The sequence below is a fragment of the Candoia aspera genome, chromosome 1, assembly GCF_035149785.1.
Source record: "Candoia aspera isolate rCanAsp1 chromosome 1, rCanAsp1.hap2, whole genome shotgun sequence".
NCBI classification, from domain to species: domain Eukaryota; kingdom Metazoa; phylum Chordata; class Lepidosauria; order Squamata; family Boidae; genus Candoia; species Candoia aspera.
In genome coordinates this window covers 336141228-336160300 of record NC_086153.1, presented here as the reverse complement: position 1 = coordinate 336160300, position 19073 = coordinate 336141228, and the positions used below count along the sequence as shown (strand labels likewise).

The window sequence follows — 19073 nt, the reverse complement described above, 5'->3', positions numbered from 1 at the left end:
CTGTCATCACCAATGTTTGTTAAGAAAAATTCTGATAGGTAAAAGCAAAGGGTTATGTAGTCCAGCCATCCTGTTATGTCCCTTGTCACTGGTCTTCTCTTGAGATAGACTGCCTCTGAACCTAGAAGTTCTTTCTGGTATTCACAATAATGTATATTGTGGCAGAAATTTTGCTAGGTCTGTCCTAAACCCCACACCCTTGCAAGTCATCGTGTTATTATAGTTCTAGCCTTACAGGACAAGAAGGAAAAAAAAACAGGCTGTATTTATCTTGCACAATGAGATTTCACACTTTTTTTTTTTGAACAGTGGACAGAATGTCAATACTCTGGCATAAAACTGTTAAGACTACATTCAAACATATTAAGTGATTTTACCAGATAAATTTAGGTGTCTGTTCTTAAATTTAATTGGATACTTCTACAGTTTGCAAACACAGAGACTTGCTTATGTGAAGCGTTTTCTATTAATATCATGTGCACCAAAACAGGTTGATTTTTTTCCCCAGGGCTGTGCAAAACATTTCAAGCATGAAATTTTGGGAGATGTCCATTTGGAGTACAAAACCTTTATTCTGAACAGTTGGGGAGCATTTTGACCTGAAAATAGTGTGTTCTGAGCATGCCATGTTTCCAGGGTATTCAAAACAGTTTGATTATATTTTGGAATGCAATTTTGCACTTAAAAAATGAGGCAGTTGTGAAACGTTGCAGGGGAACAGCCTGAAGCAAAATGCTTTGTAGTTTACCTTGTACTTTACCCCTTTCACCTTGGGAGAGGGCTTTCCATTAATATCCTGAATGACATGATAAATCTTACTAGCTGCTGGATCTCAATGAGTTATTTGGGAATTATTTTCCCTCCCCAGCTGCAATGGGCTCAAGCCAGGGGCATCCGTGGAGGGAGCAGGCCGAAAAAGTCAAGACGGTAATTGCAAGCATGCAATTAAAGTCTGTCCTCTTTTTTCATGCATTAGATCAGTGTTTCTCCAAGCGTGGTCTGAGGTGTCCCCCAAGACCTTCTCGGGGGTCCGCAAAATCAAAATTATTTGCCAGCCTATGCTGAAAAATAATACAATATTAGAATCCCATCAAACAATCATGAGAAGTGTAGTGGCAGTGAATGCGTCAATTTTAATTTTTAATACGGTAAATATCGATAAATATAACCCGTGCAAACAAAGCTCTTTTAGGATCCTCCATAATAAAGTGGGAAAGGATCCTGAGAGAAAAAAAATCAAGAAACACTGCATTTTTGTTTTTAAAAGGAAGCTGGAGATACTTACAGTCACAAAGGAGGCAGCCTCTAGCTCATCTCAGCCCATCATCGTTTTTAAAAAATAATTTGTCTTTTATGCTTTTTGTAAGTCACCTAGTGTCACAAGGCTGCGATGAGTGGCTATATAGATTCTATAAATGAATAAAGACAATCTTTCAAAGGGGAAAGCAGGGTCAGACCTAAGTACAGCATGGAGGGAAGACCACCAGTAAATCTAGGCGGGGAATGAAAAAAATATCCCCGAAGAAAGCAGCAGCAAAAGCATGTCCATATTATTTTCTTAGTGCCAAGAAAACATTACCAGCAATTGCACATGACTCAAGGGAATCATTGACTTTAAACTTACACCTTGTGATGCTGGCCGGTTTGAGCCATGGGATGAGGAAGGCATCAGAAGATAGGTAGTCCTCATTTATCAACCACAATTGGGACCAGAATTTCGGTTGCTAAGCAATCATCAAGCGAATCTGACCCAATTTTATGACCTTTTTTGCAGCAAATCTTAAGCAAATCACTGTGGTCTTTAAGTGAACCAGATGGCTGTTAAGTGAATCACGTGGTTCCCCATTGATTTTGCTTGCTGGAAGCCGGTTGGGAAGGTTGAAAAGGGCAATCGTGGCCGCAGGATGCTGTGACAGTTTTAAATACAAACTGGTTTCAAGTGACTAAATTGTGATCACGTGACCATGGGGACTCTGTGACAGTCATAAGTGCAAGGACCAATCGCAAGTTGTTTTTTTCAGTACCATTGTAAGTCCGAACTTCACTAAATGAATGGCCGTTAAGCGAGGACTACCTGTAGTGTTCTGTTTGCATTCTGCAGCTCATCTCAGTGAAAACACTGCTCCACCCAAGTCCTGATTTTGAAATTCCAGTTTTGAATTTAAAACAACAACAGCCTGGCGCATCTTTGCCTGCATTTAATTAGGGGATGGCAGCAGGAACAGAGCAATGTAAACACTGATGGCAGATTTGTCTGGGGCACCTACTTGCAAATGCCTTGTGAATTGTTTCCATAAATACCCCGCAAAAAGCTGTGCAGAATCCCTCAAGGAGTTCGCAGGGAAGCATTTTTTTTCTTCTCCTCTGGCTCCTCTGCAGGAAACTGGTTGGAAGGTTTGCTTCAGAGAGCTGATGACCTATTTTCTTTTCCTTAAAATATTTCGGTGTCACGTTTCTGCTGTGAAATAACATCCAGTCATTCAGCTTAAACTGATGACAGGGAAATCATATTCAAATAGTAAGTGGGGGCAAAATCAGCTAGAAACTGCCTTTTTCTTTTTTTCAAAGCTGCGACAAGGTGCGCATGATAGTTATAAAAAGCATCAGTTGCTGTTGAAAAGCCTTGGAGAATGAAACATCAGTCAAAACTGTAAACGGGGCCACCTTCATATGTCTACGACAGTGTTTCTCAGCGTTGGCCACTTGAAGATGTGTGGACTTCAACTTCCAGAATTCCCCAGCCAGCAATGCTGGCTGGGGAATTCTGGGAGTTGAAGTCCACACATCTTCAAGTGGCCAATGTTGAGAAACACTGGTCTAGAAACGTCTTTCATTCTTTTCTTCAGCTTTGCTTTCATTGACATCTTCCAATGGGGGCATCTGAGAGAGGACCTTTAATGCAGATACTTGATTTCAGGCTGAATCGTGCAGGAAAACAAGTCTTTTCAAAAGTGGACCAAGACATTTGAAGCCAGGCTGTGCAACTAGTTTTCAACCCACAAATGCTGCCGCATTCTAGAAAATGGCAGAGAAGAAAGCAAAGGGCGAGGGCAAAAAAAAAAAACACCCTTGATTTAATCTGATGAAAATGTCATGGTAATTTAATTCAGTATCTCTAATGGGATTACTACAATTCAGCAGCAACTTTAGGAAGTTGTAAACCTTTGTTTGATTTTTTAATTATTAGATTTATATCCTGCTTTTAACTCAAGAGCAAAAGGCAGTGCATGTAGTGCTTGCTCCTCCCATTTTTTCTCCCAACAACAACCCTGTGAGGTAGGCTAGACAGTCCCCGCCCCCAGGAGCTTCTATGGCTAAGGGGGGACTAGAACGCCCCTTCCCTGTTACACCTGATTGGCTCTTGGGCAGAGAGGGAGGGACTGGCCAAAATTCAACCAGATTCTGCAGGGCTGGTAGACATTTTTTAAATTAAAAAATGCAATATAAGTGCAAAAATAAATCAGAACACTGGCACACACAGAAAGGTCAGATTCTCCATTGCATTAGCTTTGCGTTGTCTACATTTTGCTCTCCAAGGTCCTGAGCTGGTTAAAAGAAAGGTCTTTCCTGCCTTTTTTTTTAAAGTGGAGATACCAAGATTTATTCTTTTATAAAGATGGTACATGGCTCTGTCATTGTGCATGCAAAGGCCTCCAGGTTTTATGAGGCCCTGGAGAGACCCATCACTGGAGGGATGAGTCCATCTTTTGCGTCCTCCATCTCTCAGGATGGGATGGAATCAGGTTTTGCTCATTCTCCTTAAATCAAAAGGTTTTGCATGGTTGCAAAAGCATCTTTGTATTCTCTCTGGATGAAGTTGGATTTTAATACTGATTGGTTTGAACTTCTCCACAATATAAAATATTCCAACCCACCTCCAAGAAAGCAACATTTGGGGGAGGTTTCATGGGAAGCTGTGGGCAAATTTGCACCCCAGTTAGCTTTGTTTACAGTGACCGTATTTCTTGGAAAAAATAAAAGACACACCTGAAAAGGGGACAAATCTGAAAGAGGTTCATAAGGATTTTTTTTAAAAAATAATGGTTTATGTTGATAATTTTGCTTTACAAAGGACAATTCAAGAGCAAAACCAAGAAAATAAGTAAATTAAATAAATCTAAAGAACAGCTTTCTGAAATAAAGAACTGTCCTTTATAATAAAGGACGTGTGGTCACTGTGGCTGTGGGAGGAGGCGGGGTTGTTAGTTTGGCTGGGATGAAATCCACAAAACAGACCCTAATTTGCAAGGAGCCATGGTGCAGGGAGGCAAAGCATCTAAGGCAGTGTTTCTCAACCTTGGCAAGCTTAAGTTGTGGGACTTCAGCTCCTGGGAGCTGAAGTCCACACACACACCTTAACCTTGCTCAGATTGAGAAACACTGGTTTCAGGCAAAGGGAGCCAGGTTAAAGTTTCAGAGAATGCAATAAGGTGTGTTTCTTATATTCGCTTGTATTTTCTGTATTTTTATAATGGTTTTTTATGATGCTCTATTTGTAAGCCACCCAGAGTGGCTTTTATAGTGAGATGGGTGGTGCATAAATTAAATAACAAACAAATAAACAAACCAAGTAGGGAAGACAAATGGGGGTGAATGAAGCAAGAGAAGAACCCCAATTTTTCTAATATTCTGGCTATGGAAAAATATAAATAAATGTTAATTTGGGCTGACATGCACTCACTTATAATGGATATGGTTTGCAGCTTCCTAGATAATTTTTAAATGCGTATAAACATTCCTGCGGCAGAATCTGTACAACAGGGGAAACAGAGTGCCTGTGGGGGCTGCAGGTTTGGAGAACTTGATCCATCGTTGGAGATTTTAAGAAGACCCTGAACGGGCACCTTTCGAGGATGGTTAGTGCACATGGCAGCAGGTTGGACTAGATCCGTGGTCCTTCAAGTGGGAGGTCCGTGAAGTCAAATAAATATTTTAAAGTTTCTCAGTTTCAATTTCTAACACGGTCAATATCGAGAGATATCACCCACATAAACCAAAGCTCTTTGGGGTCCCCAATCATTTTTAAGAAGGTAAAGGGGTCCTGAAACCAAAACGTTTGAGAACCACTGGACTAGGCAATACTTGGGGTTCCTTCCAATTCCAGAATTCTATGATTTTCAGTCATTGTTCCCCTATGGTGCTCTTCTAGGTTGAAGAGATGGAGGAAATGATCATCTGGGAGCAATATACAGTTACACTGAATAGGGTAAGTAGAGGCATGGTAGCAACAGCCGTAAACATTGAATAAATAATAACGATTTCATTCTGCAGATGTTTCCCACCCCCCTGTTCTCCAGATAGGGATTGGTGACTCTGCTCTGCTTTTTCTCCTTTCATACAGGATCCCCGGAAGGGTTTCGGCATTGCCATTTCGGGTGGCCGTGATCATCCAAACAGTACAGATGGTGACACCTCTATTGTCATATCCGATGTGGTGCCTGGGGGACCAGCTGTTGGCCGACTCCAGTGGGTACTTAGCTTCAGCAGACTCACGAACCAGGGAAACAAAAGATTTTCTCTGGGATCCCCAAGACCTTGGTGCAATTGCTATTTGCCTTCTGTGATATCACAGCAGTTTAACCAATGGCTGTGATGCACTTGCTGCCTTTGGGGGTGGGAATTGTGGAATTATCTCTTTGGCTCACCTGCTTGCTCGCTCAGTGCCTGCCCTGTGCCCCACCCTAGCTGAGATGTCTCTGGTGGAAAAACAGGACGATATTTCTTAATTATAGCAAATAATTGGTAAACGGTAAAATGGTGAAACTCTCTGCTTCAAGAGGGTGATCTTGGTTTACCCCTCTTGGCAATTTAATTCCATCATGCCCACTTCCACCACATTTCTTTGATATCTTAAGTGGCTGTATTGTGTGCCTGCTGCTTTTTAAAATATTTTAATGGTCTTTTACATGGGGAAGGTGGGAATAGGCTGTGTGCTTTGTTGGTATGCCATAGATCCAATTCTGGTATCTCTAAATAGGGCTGCATTAGACCCCAGTTACAATTTCTGGAGAAGTCAGCACAGGCAAGCTGTGTTCACAAAATTAGGGGAACAGCTGGGCTGACAGTGTAAGCCAGCTACCTATGTTGCTGCTGAATTTCAATCTGTTCTTCGTTTAGAACAATGAGGACTGGAACCTTATGGTATCTTGAATGGAAAGGCCACAGCTTGTGCACCTGTTTTGCCTGTACTAAAGTCCTTCCATCCACAGGCCATGGCGGGGTGGGGTGGGGTTTCCCATCGGGTAAAAGCAGGGTGAAGCGATTTTAATAATCTTTTAAAACCTTCTGGAAAAGAAAGAGGAGAGGGGAAACGTGGCTTCTTTCTCACATGCTAGGCCTTTACTCACCTCCCTGTTTACATTTTGCAGAACCCGGGACAAGATCGCCATGGTCAACGGCCTCTCCATGGAGAATGTGTCGTCGTCGTTTGCCATCTCCACTTTGAAAACATGTGGCAAGTTGGCCAATATTGTGAGTGCAGAGGAGGCAGATAGATTTGAGAAGGGGCAGGTCTTCCAAATCCCATTTTTCCCTACCCTATTTCCTTTCTGATCCCTTGAGAAAATCTGCTCCTTCCCACAGAACTGAGATTCTTTGGAGGATGTGTAGACAGGGTCACAGTGAAATTGGTGGCTGCAATTTGACCAAAAGGCTAAAAGACCAGCCAACGCTTCTTCCTTTTTTAAAAGTAATATAGTGATACAAATGGACAATGAATAGCATTAGAGAAGAGGCGTCTGGTTCTGCCTCTTGCCCTGCTTAGCAGGAAATGCCCCTCCTAAAGGCATTGGCTGAATTTCTGTGATGTCACAGAATGCTGTTGAACATTCTGAGTGTGGAGCTGCCTCTCTCCTGAATTGATAAGCCAACAACTAATCAGGATATGCTTTTCAGTTAACTCTCTAGATTATGGTGTGCATGGAAAACCAGCACCAAGCCCCAGAGCTGGTTTGGCTGACTGAATCTCAGTAAATTGAATGAGAATATAGGTAGTCCTCACTTAACAACCACAACTGGGACCAGAATTTTGGTCACAAAGCAATGCAGTCATTAAGCGAGGCATCACATGACCGGACCTGATTTTATTACCATTTTTACAGTGGTCATTAAGTGAATCGTGGAGCCATTAAGCAAATCACACGGTCATTAAGTGAATCAGTGGTTCCCTATTGATATGGCTTGTTGGAAGCCAGCTGGGAAGGCTGCAGATCGTGATCATGTGACCGCAGGACACTGCAGCTGGTCGTATGTGTGAGCCAGTTGCCAAGCGTCCAGATTGCGATCATGTGACCATGGGGGTAGTGTGACGGTCGTAACTTTGAGGATTGGTTGTAAGTAACTTTTTTTAACCCTGTCATATCTCCAAACCTGTGTTAAATGAATCATTGTTAAATGAGGACTACCTGTAATTTATTTATTTATTACTCAAATTTAGCCACCGCCCATCTCCCCCAGAAGAGGGACTCTGGGTGGTTTACAATAAAATCCAACACAAAACATAAACATTAAAATCACATAAAACAGTTATCATAAAATATAATAAATAAATAAAATCCAAGAATGATATAAAATCCAGGCTGGTGGGAGGGACTCTAGGGTGCGAGCCACCCCCAAGAATGGTTATTCACTTTCCCGCCCAGGGGTGGGGGCAGAACCAGGTCTTCAGTGCCTTCCGGAAGGTCAGGAGTGAAGGGGCCTGCCTCACCTCCGGGGGCAAGATATTCCAGAGAGCGGGGGCCACCACAGAGAAGGCCCGTTTCCTGGACCTCGCCAGATGAAATTCTCTTATGGACGGGATCCGCAACATGCCCTCTCTGGATGATCGGGTGGGGCGGGCCGATGAATGGGGATGAGACGGTCCCTTAGGTAGCCTGGCCCCATGCCATGTAGGGCTTTAAAGGTAATAACCAGCACCTTGAATTGGACCCGGAAGCAAACTGGCACCCAGTGCAGCTCGAGCAGCAAAGGTGTTACATGTGCTTTATGATAAAGGTGAAAGAAATAAGTGCAAAAGCTGGCTTGCAGCTAAACCTCAAAAAAACCAAGATTATGGCAACCAGCTTGATTGATCACTGGCAAATAGAGGGAGAAAATGTAGAAGCAGTGAAAGACTTTGTATTTCTAGGTGTGAAGATTACTGCAGATGCTGACTGCAGTCAGGAGATCAGAAGACGCTTAATCCTTGGGAGAAGAGCAATGACAAATCTTGATAAAATAGTTAAGAGCAGAGACATCACACTGACAACAAAGGTCCGCATAGTTAAAGCAATGGTGTTCCCCGTAGTAACATATGGCTGCGAGAGCTGGACCATAAGGAAGGCTGAGAGAAGGAAGATCGATGCTTTTGAACCGTGGTGTTGGAGGAAAATTCTGAGAGTGCCTTGGACTGCAAGAAGATCAAACCAGTCCATCCTCCAGGAAATAAAGCCAGACTGCTCACTTGAGGGAATGATATTCAAGGCAAAACTGAAATACTTTGGCCACATAATGAGAAGACAGGACACCCTGGAGAAGATGCTGATGCTGGGGAGAGTGGAGGGCAAAAGGAAGAGGGGCCGACCAAGGGCAAGGTGGATGGATGATATTCTAGAGGTGATGGACTCGTCTCTGGGGGAGCTGGGGGTGTTGACAACCGACAGGAAGCTCTGGCGTGGGCTGGTCCATGAAGTCACGAAGAGTCGGAAGCGACTAAACAAATAAACAACAACAAGTTCCCAATAGAGTTGAAATGGGAAACTGTGGTAAGCTACAGACTCAAAAAGATAAAGTCTCCTTCAAATCAAGGTTTACTTCTGGTGACTTCATGGACATGTCCATCAAGTTTTCTTGGCAACAGTTTGGAAGTGGTCTGCTGCTGACATTTTTTTTAATTGCCTGGTCTAATCTACCTCTCTGGGGTGTCCTAGTGGTCTCCCATCCAAGTACAAACTACACTGGCCCTTTGCAAGATCAGCCAAAGTTAACTTACACTCAGAATGATCCAAGAAACTGAAGTTGAGTTTGATATTGGTTTAGAATCCTGGCTTGTTCAGATAATAATAGTTTCCAGTTCAAAAAAATGGAAGCCGAGGTTACTTACGTAAAGATGTCCTGGTTTCTTTACTCATCTGTAAAGATAAGAGTGACAGATTTACATGTATCAGCAATAAGATTAGTTAATAACTTGGTTTATTAAAGTTAAATATGATTTGTGTGCTGTGGAATTGCATCAAAATTCAGTTTCAGTAAGTTTATAGCCCTCACTGATTATTTTTTTTAATGTTGAGACAAAATCTCTGTCAAGCTTGAAAAAACTGTCAAGGTAAAGAAAAGAGTGCCAAAGGTTTTGCTGGGTGGGACTTGAATGTTCTCCTCTCCACAGCAGGAAAGGTGGTCAAGTTGCATCAACCATTTGCAACTTGCCATACTTCTGCTTTAATTCATACGATGGGCTTGAATCTTTTTTGCACAGATTTTCTTCTTTGACTTACTTAATAAAGCAGACAGCCCAGAGTATCTTTGTTCCTGATGCCAATTCTTTTTATTCTCCTATTGCAGACAGTAAAAAGACCCAGAAAAATCCACCTGCCAGTTGCCAGATCCAGCCAGTCCAGAAGCCAGCCGTCACGTTTGACGGATGGGGGAAATGATGACTCGGATGAGGACGATGGTTACCAGGGTGGGGAGTCAGCCCCACCAGGCAGACACCCTGGGCAGAGCCGGCGGCGGACAGAAGCAGATCATAACCGCGGTTACGATGGAGACTCGTCCAGCGAGAGAAGTTCGGGACATTATCGTGATGACGACGGCACCCGCAGGCAGCCCCACAGGAGCCGGAGGCGGAGCCAAGAAGGGGGCCACCGGAGGCGGAGCCAAGACAGTGGGTCTGATAGGGCCCCTTTGGCCAATGGTCACAGTCACAAAGGAAGCACCAGCGGGCTTGTCCTGATGTCTGGGTTTAAGAGACTGCCAAGGCAGGACGTGCCGATGAAACCCGTCCGGTCAGTTTTGGTGAAGCGGAAGGAGAGCGAAGGTGAATGGCTAATTTTCTTTTCATCCATTGCCATAGTTCTGCTTCTCAAAATTAAGCGACTGTTCTCTATTTTTTCCCTACCACTTTTACTGTGGTTCATCTACCCCAGTGTTTTTCAAACCTGGCCATTTTAAGATGGGTGGACTTCAGCTCCCAGAATTTCCCAGCTAGCTGGGGAATAGCAGCTACAGTTGCGAACGTGCAGACCAGTCTTTCTCAACCTTGGCAGCTTGAAGATGGGTGGACTTCAACTCCCAGCAACTCCCTTGCTGGCTGGGGAATTCTGGGAGTTGAAGTTCACCCATCTTAAAGTGGCCAAGTTTGAAAAACCCTGGTCTATCCGTTCTGCCAAAATTCTTACTGATCTCACAAAGCAAATATTTCTCAGAATGGCCACCTGTTTGAGCTTCACTTAAATTAACTTGAAGTCGCTTTTTAAAAAATTAAATCGGGGTAAAAATCGGTTTGATTAAATCCCACAACACTACTTTTCCACCTCTGGTAAGCAGTAAATCCTTCACAGGAATGGAGGATACCAGTGAAGATGAAAAGGGATTTTCTTCCTGAACAGTGAGGTTGGCCTGTGTCAAATTAAACAAGCTACTGGATTACACAGGGTGCTCTATGCGAAAGATTGCACATGTTGCCATTTTCCCCCCATCCGTACGGTGACCGTATTTTCTTGGAAAAAATAAAGGACAAACCTGAAAAAGGGGCAAATCTGAAAGAAGTTCACAAGGCTAAAAAAAATGGTTTATCTGGATAACTTTGCTTTACAAAGGAAAATTCAAGAGCAAGGCCACGAAAAGCTTTACAAAAGCGTGTATTCTCATAAAAAATACCTAAAATCCAAGAGTGTATGTAGACCTATTTTAAAAAGACAATTCAGCTTCCGCATTTTTCACATGAATGTGAAAGACTGTGCCTTAAGGGGTACCCTTTGTACAGTAAAAGCTCAAAGACCAAAATAAAGGAGAAAAGGGAGTTTTTGAAAAGTAAATAAACCTAAAGGACAGCTTTCTGAAATAAAGGGCTGTCCTTTATAATAAAGGACATATGGTCGCTGTACCCATCCCGTTCCTAGAAAAAGGCTTTATGAATGAGAATAATGTTCATTTTGCTAACTGCCCTTTTGGAAACTTTCCTTTCGGAAAACCCAAGAATATGGACTGAAGCTGGGGAGCCAGATTTTTATCAAACACATCACGGAGACAGGACTGGCCGCCAAGGATAACTCCCTGCAAGAGGGGGACCTTATCCTCAAGGTTAGTTGGGGAAAGGTTGCTATGATCGCAAAAGCCCGTGGCCTGTACAATTCTTTGGATATGTCTCTCTCTGTTATTTGTTTTGATCCTCTCCATTTTGGGGAATAGACCCCAGAAATGTCATTGAAAACCCAAATAGGCCCTAACAAGTTACGCAGCCTTGCCGTAGTGGGCAAATTTTTAAAATGTGAGAGGTTAAGGTCGAGAGGCAAGTTGCAGAACAGAGTGATAGGCCACTTCATTCCCATAGCCTAACTCAAGTGCTATTTAGCCATGAGAAAAGGGGACATCCTCCATGATCAATATAAACAAGTAAATAAATAATAAACACGTACAGGTAGTCCTCCACTTACGACCACAAGTGGGACCAGAATTTCCATTGTAAGTCATTGCAGTTGTAGGTCGACTCACCACATGACTGGACCTGATTTTATGACCATTTTACGCCAGTCGTTAAGCAAATCATGGGTCATTAAGCAAATCACTGCGGTCATTAAGCAAATCCAGCTTCCCAAATAGATGGTTTTTGCCAGAAACCAGCAAAAAAGGTTGCAAATTGCGATCACCTGACCAAAGGATACTGCAACTGGTCATAAATGCGAGCTGGTTGCCAAGTGCCCGAATTGCAATCACATGACCACAGGGGTGGTATGTCAGTTGTAAGTGCAAGTACAGGTCATAAAGCACTTTTTCCAAGGCTGTCGTAAATTTGAACCCTCATTAAACAAATGGTCATAAGTCGAGGACTACCCGTATAGAACTGAAAAGGAAGGAGTGAAAGCGATCACGCTTCCCTCTGCCAACTTGCTTAGTCACCTGGATGGAATTTCTAGATACCTGTGGTGGCTGTGTGAGAGCCAATTTGGTGCAGCGGTGAAGGTGCTGGATTAGAAGCTGGGAGACCATGAGTCTAGTTCTGCCTTAGTCATGGAAGCCAGCTGGATGACTTTGTGCCAGCCCCTCTCTCGCAGCCCAACCCCCCTCACAGCATTCTTGTGGGATAAATAACAGATGGGAGAATTATATACATCGTCTTGAGTTGTACACAGTAAAGGCGGGATATAAATACACTACTACTATTAATATGAGTAATTTAAATACAGAGAGCCAGTTTGGTGTAGTGGTTAAGGCAGCAGGCTAGAAACCGGGAGACCGTGAATTCTAGTCCTGCCTTAGGCATGAAGCCAGTGGGTGACCTTGGGCCAGCCCCTCTCCCTCAGCCCTGGGGAGGAGGCAATGGCAAGATGACTTGAAGGCATAATCCATCCATCCAAGGCTGGATTTGTAGGCTGCCTGCCATGAATCCCCATAGCAGCGGGAAACATGTTAAAGTCAAATAATGATCTATTTCAACACGCAAGAACCAACTTAATGAAAACAAGCTGCAGAAAATATAGACAGACCTCACTTCTAAAAAATAAAGAGAGAAATCTGTTTCTCAAATGTAAGGGAAGATATCAGGAAAATATTTCCAAATGCAAATATGGGCACTCGTTCATTTTTTTTTTTTTTGCCAGTGAACATATAGTAAAAATAAAAAATATTTTAGAAAATAATGAGTTGCAGAAAATGTTGAGCAAAGATGGGCAACAGTAGCCTTCATTTGGTCCCCCCATCCTTATTTTTGCAGCTCCCCCTCCACAATGCTGCTGCAGGAAAAAAAAAAAAGATGAGGTTCCCAGCCCAAACACTGCTTGCTCCTGACATAAGGTTGGGAGAAGGTTTTAAGCAAGGAAAAAGCTGCTTGGCCTGACTCCTCTTCATCATTTCTAGATCAACGGCATTGTCAGCGAGAACATGTCTTTGGAAGAGACATGGCAGCTGATCAAACAGTCCGAGGGAAAACTTAGCTTACTCGTTCTGCGCGACAACAGCCAGTTCTTGGTCAACATCCCTCAAGTGAGAGACAGCGATTCGGAAAGTTCCCGCCTGGACGGTGAGGGGGGAGTTTGAAGAAAAGCTGGGGAGGGAAGGAGGATGTGGGGGAAAATGAAGGTGGATCCTGAGGCTGCCGAGATCTCACCTACAGGGAAGCGGATGAAGACAGAGATGGATTAGCGTACAGGTAGTCCTCATTTAGCAAGGAGAATTGGGACTGGCAATTTGGTTGTTAAGCAAAGCAATTGCTAAGTGAAACTGCGACAGTGCTTACGATCTGACATCAGCTTTTCGTTGCTTTACAGACCTGTGAAAGTCATAAATTACAGGAAGTCCTCAACTTATGAGCATTCATTTAGTGACTGTTCAAAGTTATGACAGTGCTGAAAATAGTGACTTGTGACTGGTCCTCACACTTACAACTGTTGCAGCATCCCTGCAAGGTCACATGATCAAATTTCAGGTGCTTGGCAACAGGCATGTATTTATGACAGTTGCAGTGTCCCAGGGTCACATGATCGCCATTTGCAACGTTCCCAGCCGGCTTCTGACAAACAAAGTCAATGGGTAAAGCCAGATTCACTTAATGACCATGTGATTCACTTAACAACCACAGTGATTTGCTTAACGAGCATGGCAAAAAGGTCGTAAAATTGGGTAAGACTCAGTTAACAACCTACTCACTTAGCAACAGAAGTTCCAGTCCCAATTGTGGTTGTAAGTTGAGGACTACCTGTAGATTAGCTGTAAAGTTACTTTTTCATCATTGTCATAATTGTGAACAGTCACTAAATAAGGCAGTCGCTAAACAAGGATTACCTGTAGTTAGTACTAACAGGGTTCCAGGACAGAGACATACAGGTAGCCAAAATGCAAGAAGGATTTGCAGCATGTATCTGGAAGCATAACTGGGCCTTGTTTTCTTCCAAATTTCATTCCTTGCTTCCATATTAGAAGTAATCTGGGTCACTTCCCCAGAGCAGAAGAGAAGAAGAAATCGAGTTTTCTTGCATTTTTTACAGGCTGCCCATCTGTCTCTGGCTGAGCTATTTTCATTCTTTCTCATCAACTTGCAGCTGGCTGGCAATTCACCTACTTGGTGCATCCCAGTGCACTAAGCCATGGTTGGTTTTAACCAGGTTTTGTTGAGCAAGCCAGAAATCAGCCAGGAAGTCTGACCGATGAGCTAAATGCCCCTGTTGTGTTTGGCCAGTTTTGCCTTCTTTTTTCAGCCGCTTTTGCCGCTTGGCCGTGTGGCTTGGATCAAGCATAAGCAACTTTTTTGGGCTGCTGAACCTACCTAAAAATTTGAAAGCGTCTTGTGGGCACTTGGGAAGATGGCTGCCACAGGGGGGAGGCTTGTCAATTAACAAAATGACTGGTATAGGGGTGTTATTGGTCATAAGCAGCCCCTTCCTTGAAGAATCATAGAATCCTAAGGTTAGGAGGGACCTTGGAGGTCTTCTAGTCCAGCCCCCTGTCCAGGGAGGAATCCTCAGACCATCCCAGGGAAATAGCTGTCCAACCTTGGCTTGAAAAACTCTAGTGATGGAGCCCCCACCACCCCAGGAGGTAGGCTGTTCCTCTGCTTCATATTTTTATTTTATTTAGAGGTTGTCTCTCCCTCTCTAGCACTTCCACCTACTGGTTCCAGCAGACAAACTGGTATGGTGGCTCCCTGTTTCCTCCCACCCCACTCCCAGGATGCTCCTGACCTCCATGGGCCTCTATCAGAGGGCAAATGTTGTCACATGTACCATGATGTTATCATTTGTGTGATGACATAATCATACCTGTGATGTCATACTCCTGTGCCTACCACTTCCTTACCTTCATTTTTTTCTAAGCAGGCAGGGCACTTTTCCAGGCAAAGTGCAAGGTGAAAGCCATCCACCATTTTTGTTTTCTAAGAATGCCAATGAGGTCTGAAGAGGATGGTTTTATAAGCTGATGTTTGCTTCCTGTGTAATTCTTTCTCATTTAAAAAAATTAAAATAAATTGAAAGATAAGCATTCAGAGAAGCTGGTTTAACTTACATCCACATTAAAAGTGTACACAGGGCCCCAAAGGAAACCAGAACTAAGCCAGGAATCTCAAAGAAATACTGTATGTCCCATTTGACACACACATCAGGCCATAGTTGCAGTTAGCAAGCCAGCCAGCGGTCCTCAGAGTTCACTGACAAAGTTCAGACAACACACTGAGCACAAAGGTGGTTTGTTTGTGATTTACAGTATCCTGCTATATGGATCGAGCTATTGTGACATTTACACCAAGCTTTATTTAAGTGTGTTGAGTGAACCCTCTAATTATGATTTATTCTGCCATAATTAATAGTTAAGCAAAACAGTGTTTTGCAAATGCAGCCTCTTAGTGCAGCAGGCAAAACTCTTTATCAACAAAAATCTTTTCAAATTTTCTTGGACTCTTGCTATCTGAGTATAGTATTTTCTCTAAGCTGCTAATTATCTTTATTAAAAGACAACTTTTAATTGCTTTGAGTTTTTATGCTCTGTTTTTATTGCTTGTTTTCCTTAATTCTGGTATTCTATATATTTTAAACTTCTCTCTGTTTTTTGCTTGTGGTGACCTGGATTTAAATGGACATTTTAAAAGGGCTTTTCCCCACACCTTGCAGCTTAATTCAGAAATGAAACCAAACAGATTTTTGCTAGATTCAGATGTCAGACTAATGGCGTGTTTTAAACATAGCTTGTTGCAGAAGATATAATGGCCATAGTGGTTTATGATTTAAGCTATAAATCATGGTTTGTAAAAAAAACCAAACCACATGATGGCTTTGTGCCTTGTGCAAATTTATCAGATTCACCTGCTTCTAATTAGAGAAATGTAAACCCTAACAAAGTGTCTGTCTTGTAAATTCTAGTTACTTCTGTCTGTTTTTCAGATATATCTGATCTTGGCTCAGACATCTTGCCTCCCCCTCCTGTGGCAAATTCCCCACACTCTCCTGAATCTCTGAAAAGTGATTCTCCCGGGTAAGAATCTCCTTGTAGGCCTTAGTTGGCTGCTGTCATCAGTGTAGGTGCTGTGGCTGTCTTGCAAAGAATCCAGATAATCCAGATTAAATGATAGCAGAGTTAGAGATTTCAGGATCTCTTTGCTGCCATCTAGTGGTCATCTGAATTTTAACAGCCCAGGTGAGGTAGCCCTAAACACAGCATTTTTCTGTTGTCAGATTTTAAGACTAGCATCCCCAACTAGGTGGCAGTATCTTGGTTGATCTACAAACAGCTAACCTGGATTGGACTTCGTTGGATGAAGACCACTAGAAAATGCCAGGGCTGGGAGGCTGAAAAATCATGCTGGAAGGATGATGCAGTTGCTTTTTCCCAGAAAACTCCATGGTTGTGATGTCACTAATAGTTGAGCTTGAAGAAAGCATTACTTAATTATAGACTGGCATAAAATCATAGTGTTGGAAGGAGCACTTCACCTCTCAAATGGAGTCCCTTGCAGTAAAAGAAGTTGATTGAGTGGACCCCAGCTTCAGGTTTGGTGAAATCAAGGATTTTTATAGCTTCAACTCCAAGGTACTTCCGCTAGTATAGAGCAAATTGGTAACTACAGTGGTGAGAAAGTTGCGGGCCAGGCCTAAGCCTTTAAATCCATTAAATCCTTTAAATCCATTATATCTTGGACATGCATGTATGTAAAAGAAGAATGCTATGTTTCAGTTACCACAAATCAGGGACTTCAATAGCTCAGTTTAAAAGGGGAAATAGTTGCCCTCTTGTTGCTGAGATAACTTCCTGAATTTATTCATTCATTCATTCATTCACTCATTCAATTTCTATAGTGCTGATTGGACATGTGCCTATATTCTGTAAAATAATTTTTATATTTCAAATTTCATCACCACCCATCTCACTCAAAGAGTGACTCTGGGCGGTTTACAATAAAGCTAAAATAAATACAGGTTAAAATACAATAAAACGCTATTCTTAAATAACAATATAAATATAAAATTTATTGTGTGAACAGTTATTTTTAATCTATCTTTATGGCTTTTTTGCCCAGGAAGTAAGATGTAGTAAGATCACTTCTTAATTATCATAGTTCAATATTACTTTTTTTTTTTTGCTTTCTGTATATTCAGGTTTCTAGCCCTCATTGTGAGTGGGCATAGACTTGGCAAATACCCTCTTTTATTTGTTCCCCTACTATCTAGTGATTCTGCTGTCTTACATTGCTGATTTTGGATTTAATTCTGCTCTTGATTCTATCTTTCTTGATGTTAATATATGACGCTGGGCTGAAAAGCAGGATACAAATAAACTACAATCATAATTGGTCTTTTAAATGATGATTGCCTGGAGAGCTGTAAGATACTGTTGTTTCCCTCAAATTATAATTCTGGGTTTTGTCGTCTTCTCTCATCCCACCCACCTGGCCAGATCAAAGATGGGTTACAGCAGGGAAGAGATGGCAACGGAAGAGTTGACTTCAACCTCAGTTCCTAGTAAGTCCCTTGAATTTAGTCTCTCTTGTAAGACTGATGATTTTGAGCAATAACTCCTGAGGGAGAGGAATCCATTTCTGGGATCACTTGCAAGCAATCATATGTACACTCACTCATACATACCAGGGGCCACTGGAAAATTAATTTTCTGTGGGGCTCCTCAATATGTATCTTTATTTTTCTCCTGGCCCAATGCTCCAAACAATTGAGAAACAGCTGTATTTAACTGTACAAGTTCATACAGTGCACTTTATTTATTTTCTATCCCGCCTTTATGATTTTTATAAGTCACTCAAGGCGGAGAACATACCTCTTACTCCTTCCTCCTCCTATTTTCCCCACAACAACAGCAACCCTGTGAGGTGGGTTGGGCTGAGAGGGAGGGACTGGCCCAAGGTCACCCAGCCGGCCTTTGTGCCTCAGGCGGGACCAGAACTCATAGCCTCCTGGTTTCTAGCCCGTTGCCTTAACCACTAGACCGGACTGGCTCTTCATCTGTCAGCCACTGATCCAATACTGTAATCGTAAGACCTGGGTTAGCATCTCTACTTGTGCTAACTAGCTCTAGGGCTACCATTGGATAGGACACCATCTTCCCTGCTCCAGAGGAATACCAGCAAGGTTTTATGACGTCAGTGGCCGCTTCTGCATCGGCCAGGCCAGGAATAGTGGACATGCCACAGTCACTGCAACCCAGTGGTGATTTGGAAGCCTGGCAGAGTGTGATTGCGTGCCAGGCAGAAAGGTCTGTGACAGAACACCTTGGTGTTTTGGCTGCTCTATGACTCCATCTCTGTTCTTTGGAGAACTGACTAGGCAGAGCTTGGAACTGATTTGGAGGTTCCTTCAACATGGGCGATGTCCCTTTGATTGACACTTGTTTTGATACAATTCTGAATTAAAAATGTCCCTCTCCTGACTCACTTGATTGATTACGTGCCATCAAGTTGGTGTTGACTCTTACTGACCACATAGATTTTTTCCAGATGATCTGTCTTTTCTGTTTAACATGATATAAAGCAGTGTTTTTCAATCTTGGCAACTTTAGTATGTGTGACTTCAAGTGGCTGGGGAATTCTGGGAGTTGAAGTCCACATATCTTATACAGGTAGTCCTCACTTAACGACCATAATTGGGACTGGAATTTTGGTTGCTAAGCGAAGCAGTCATTAAGCAAATCCGACCTGATTTCACAACCTTTTTTGCAGTGGTCATTAAGCAAATCACCGCAGGCATTAAGTGTATCATGTGGTCCCCCATTGATTTTGCTTGCCAGAAGCCGGCCAGGAAGCTAAAAAATGGCGATCATGTGATCAAAGGATGTTGCGACAATCATAAATGTGAAACAGTTGCCAAGCGCCCAAATCATGACCACGGGGACACTGCAATGGTCATAAGTGCGAGAACTGGTTGTAAGTCAGTTTTTTCAGCACC

The 19073-nt window shown here is 42.7% G+C and overlaps 1 protein-coding gene across 2 annotated transcripts in view; it reads left to right on the top strand.

The window, feature by feature from the left end:
* TJP3 (tight junction protein 3) overlaps positions 1 to 19073 on the top strand; it is a 47928-nt gene that overhangs the window by 13160 nt on the left and 15695 nt on the right. The window contains exons 2-9 of one of the 2 annotated variants that reach the window (XM_063290869.1): positions 5150 to 5206; positions 5342 to 5466; positions 6369 to 6471; positions 9538 to 10012; positions 11174 to 11277; positions 13051 to 13213; positions 16065 to 16155; positions 17575 to 17639. In XM_063290869.1, coding sequence (XP_063146939.1) covers positions 5159 to 5206; positions 5342 to 5466; positions 6369 to 6471; positions 9538 to 10012; positions 11174 to 11277; positions 13051 to 13213; positions 16065 to 16155; positions 17575 to 17639 — 1174 coding nt within the window. In that variant the 5' untranslated portion in view covers positions 5150 to 5158. Of the gene's footprint in view, positions 1 to 5149; positions 5207 to 5341; positions 5471 to 6368; positions 6472 to 9537; positions 10013 to 11173; positions 11278 to 13050; positions 13214 to 16064; positions 16156 to 17574; positions 17640 to 19073 lie in introns of those variants that run through there. The other variant, XM_063290870.1, reaches the window with a different exon arrangement.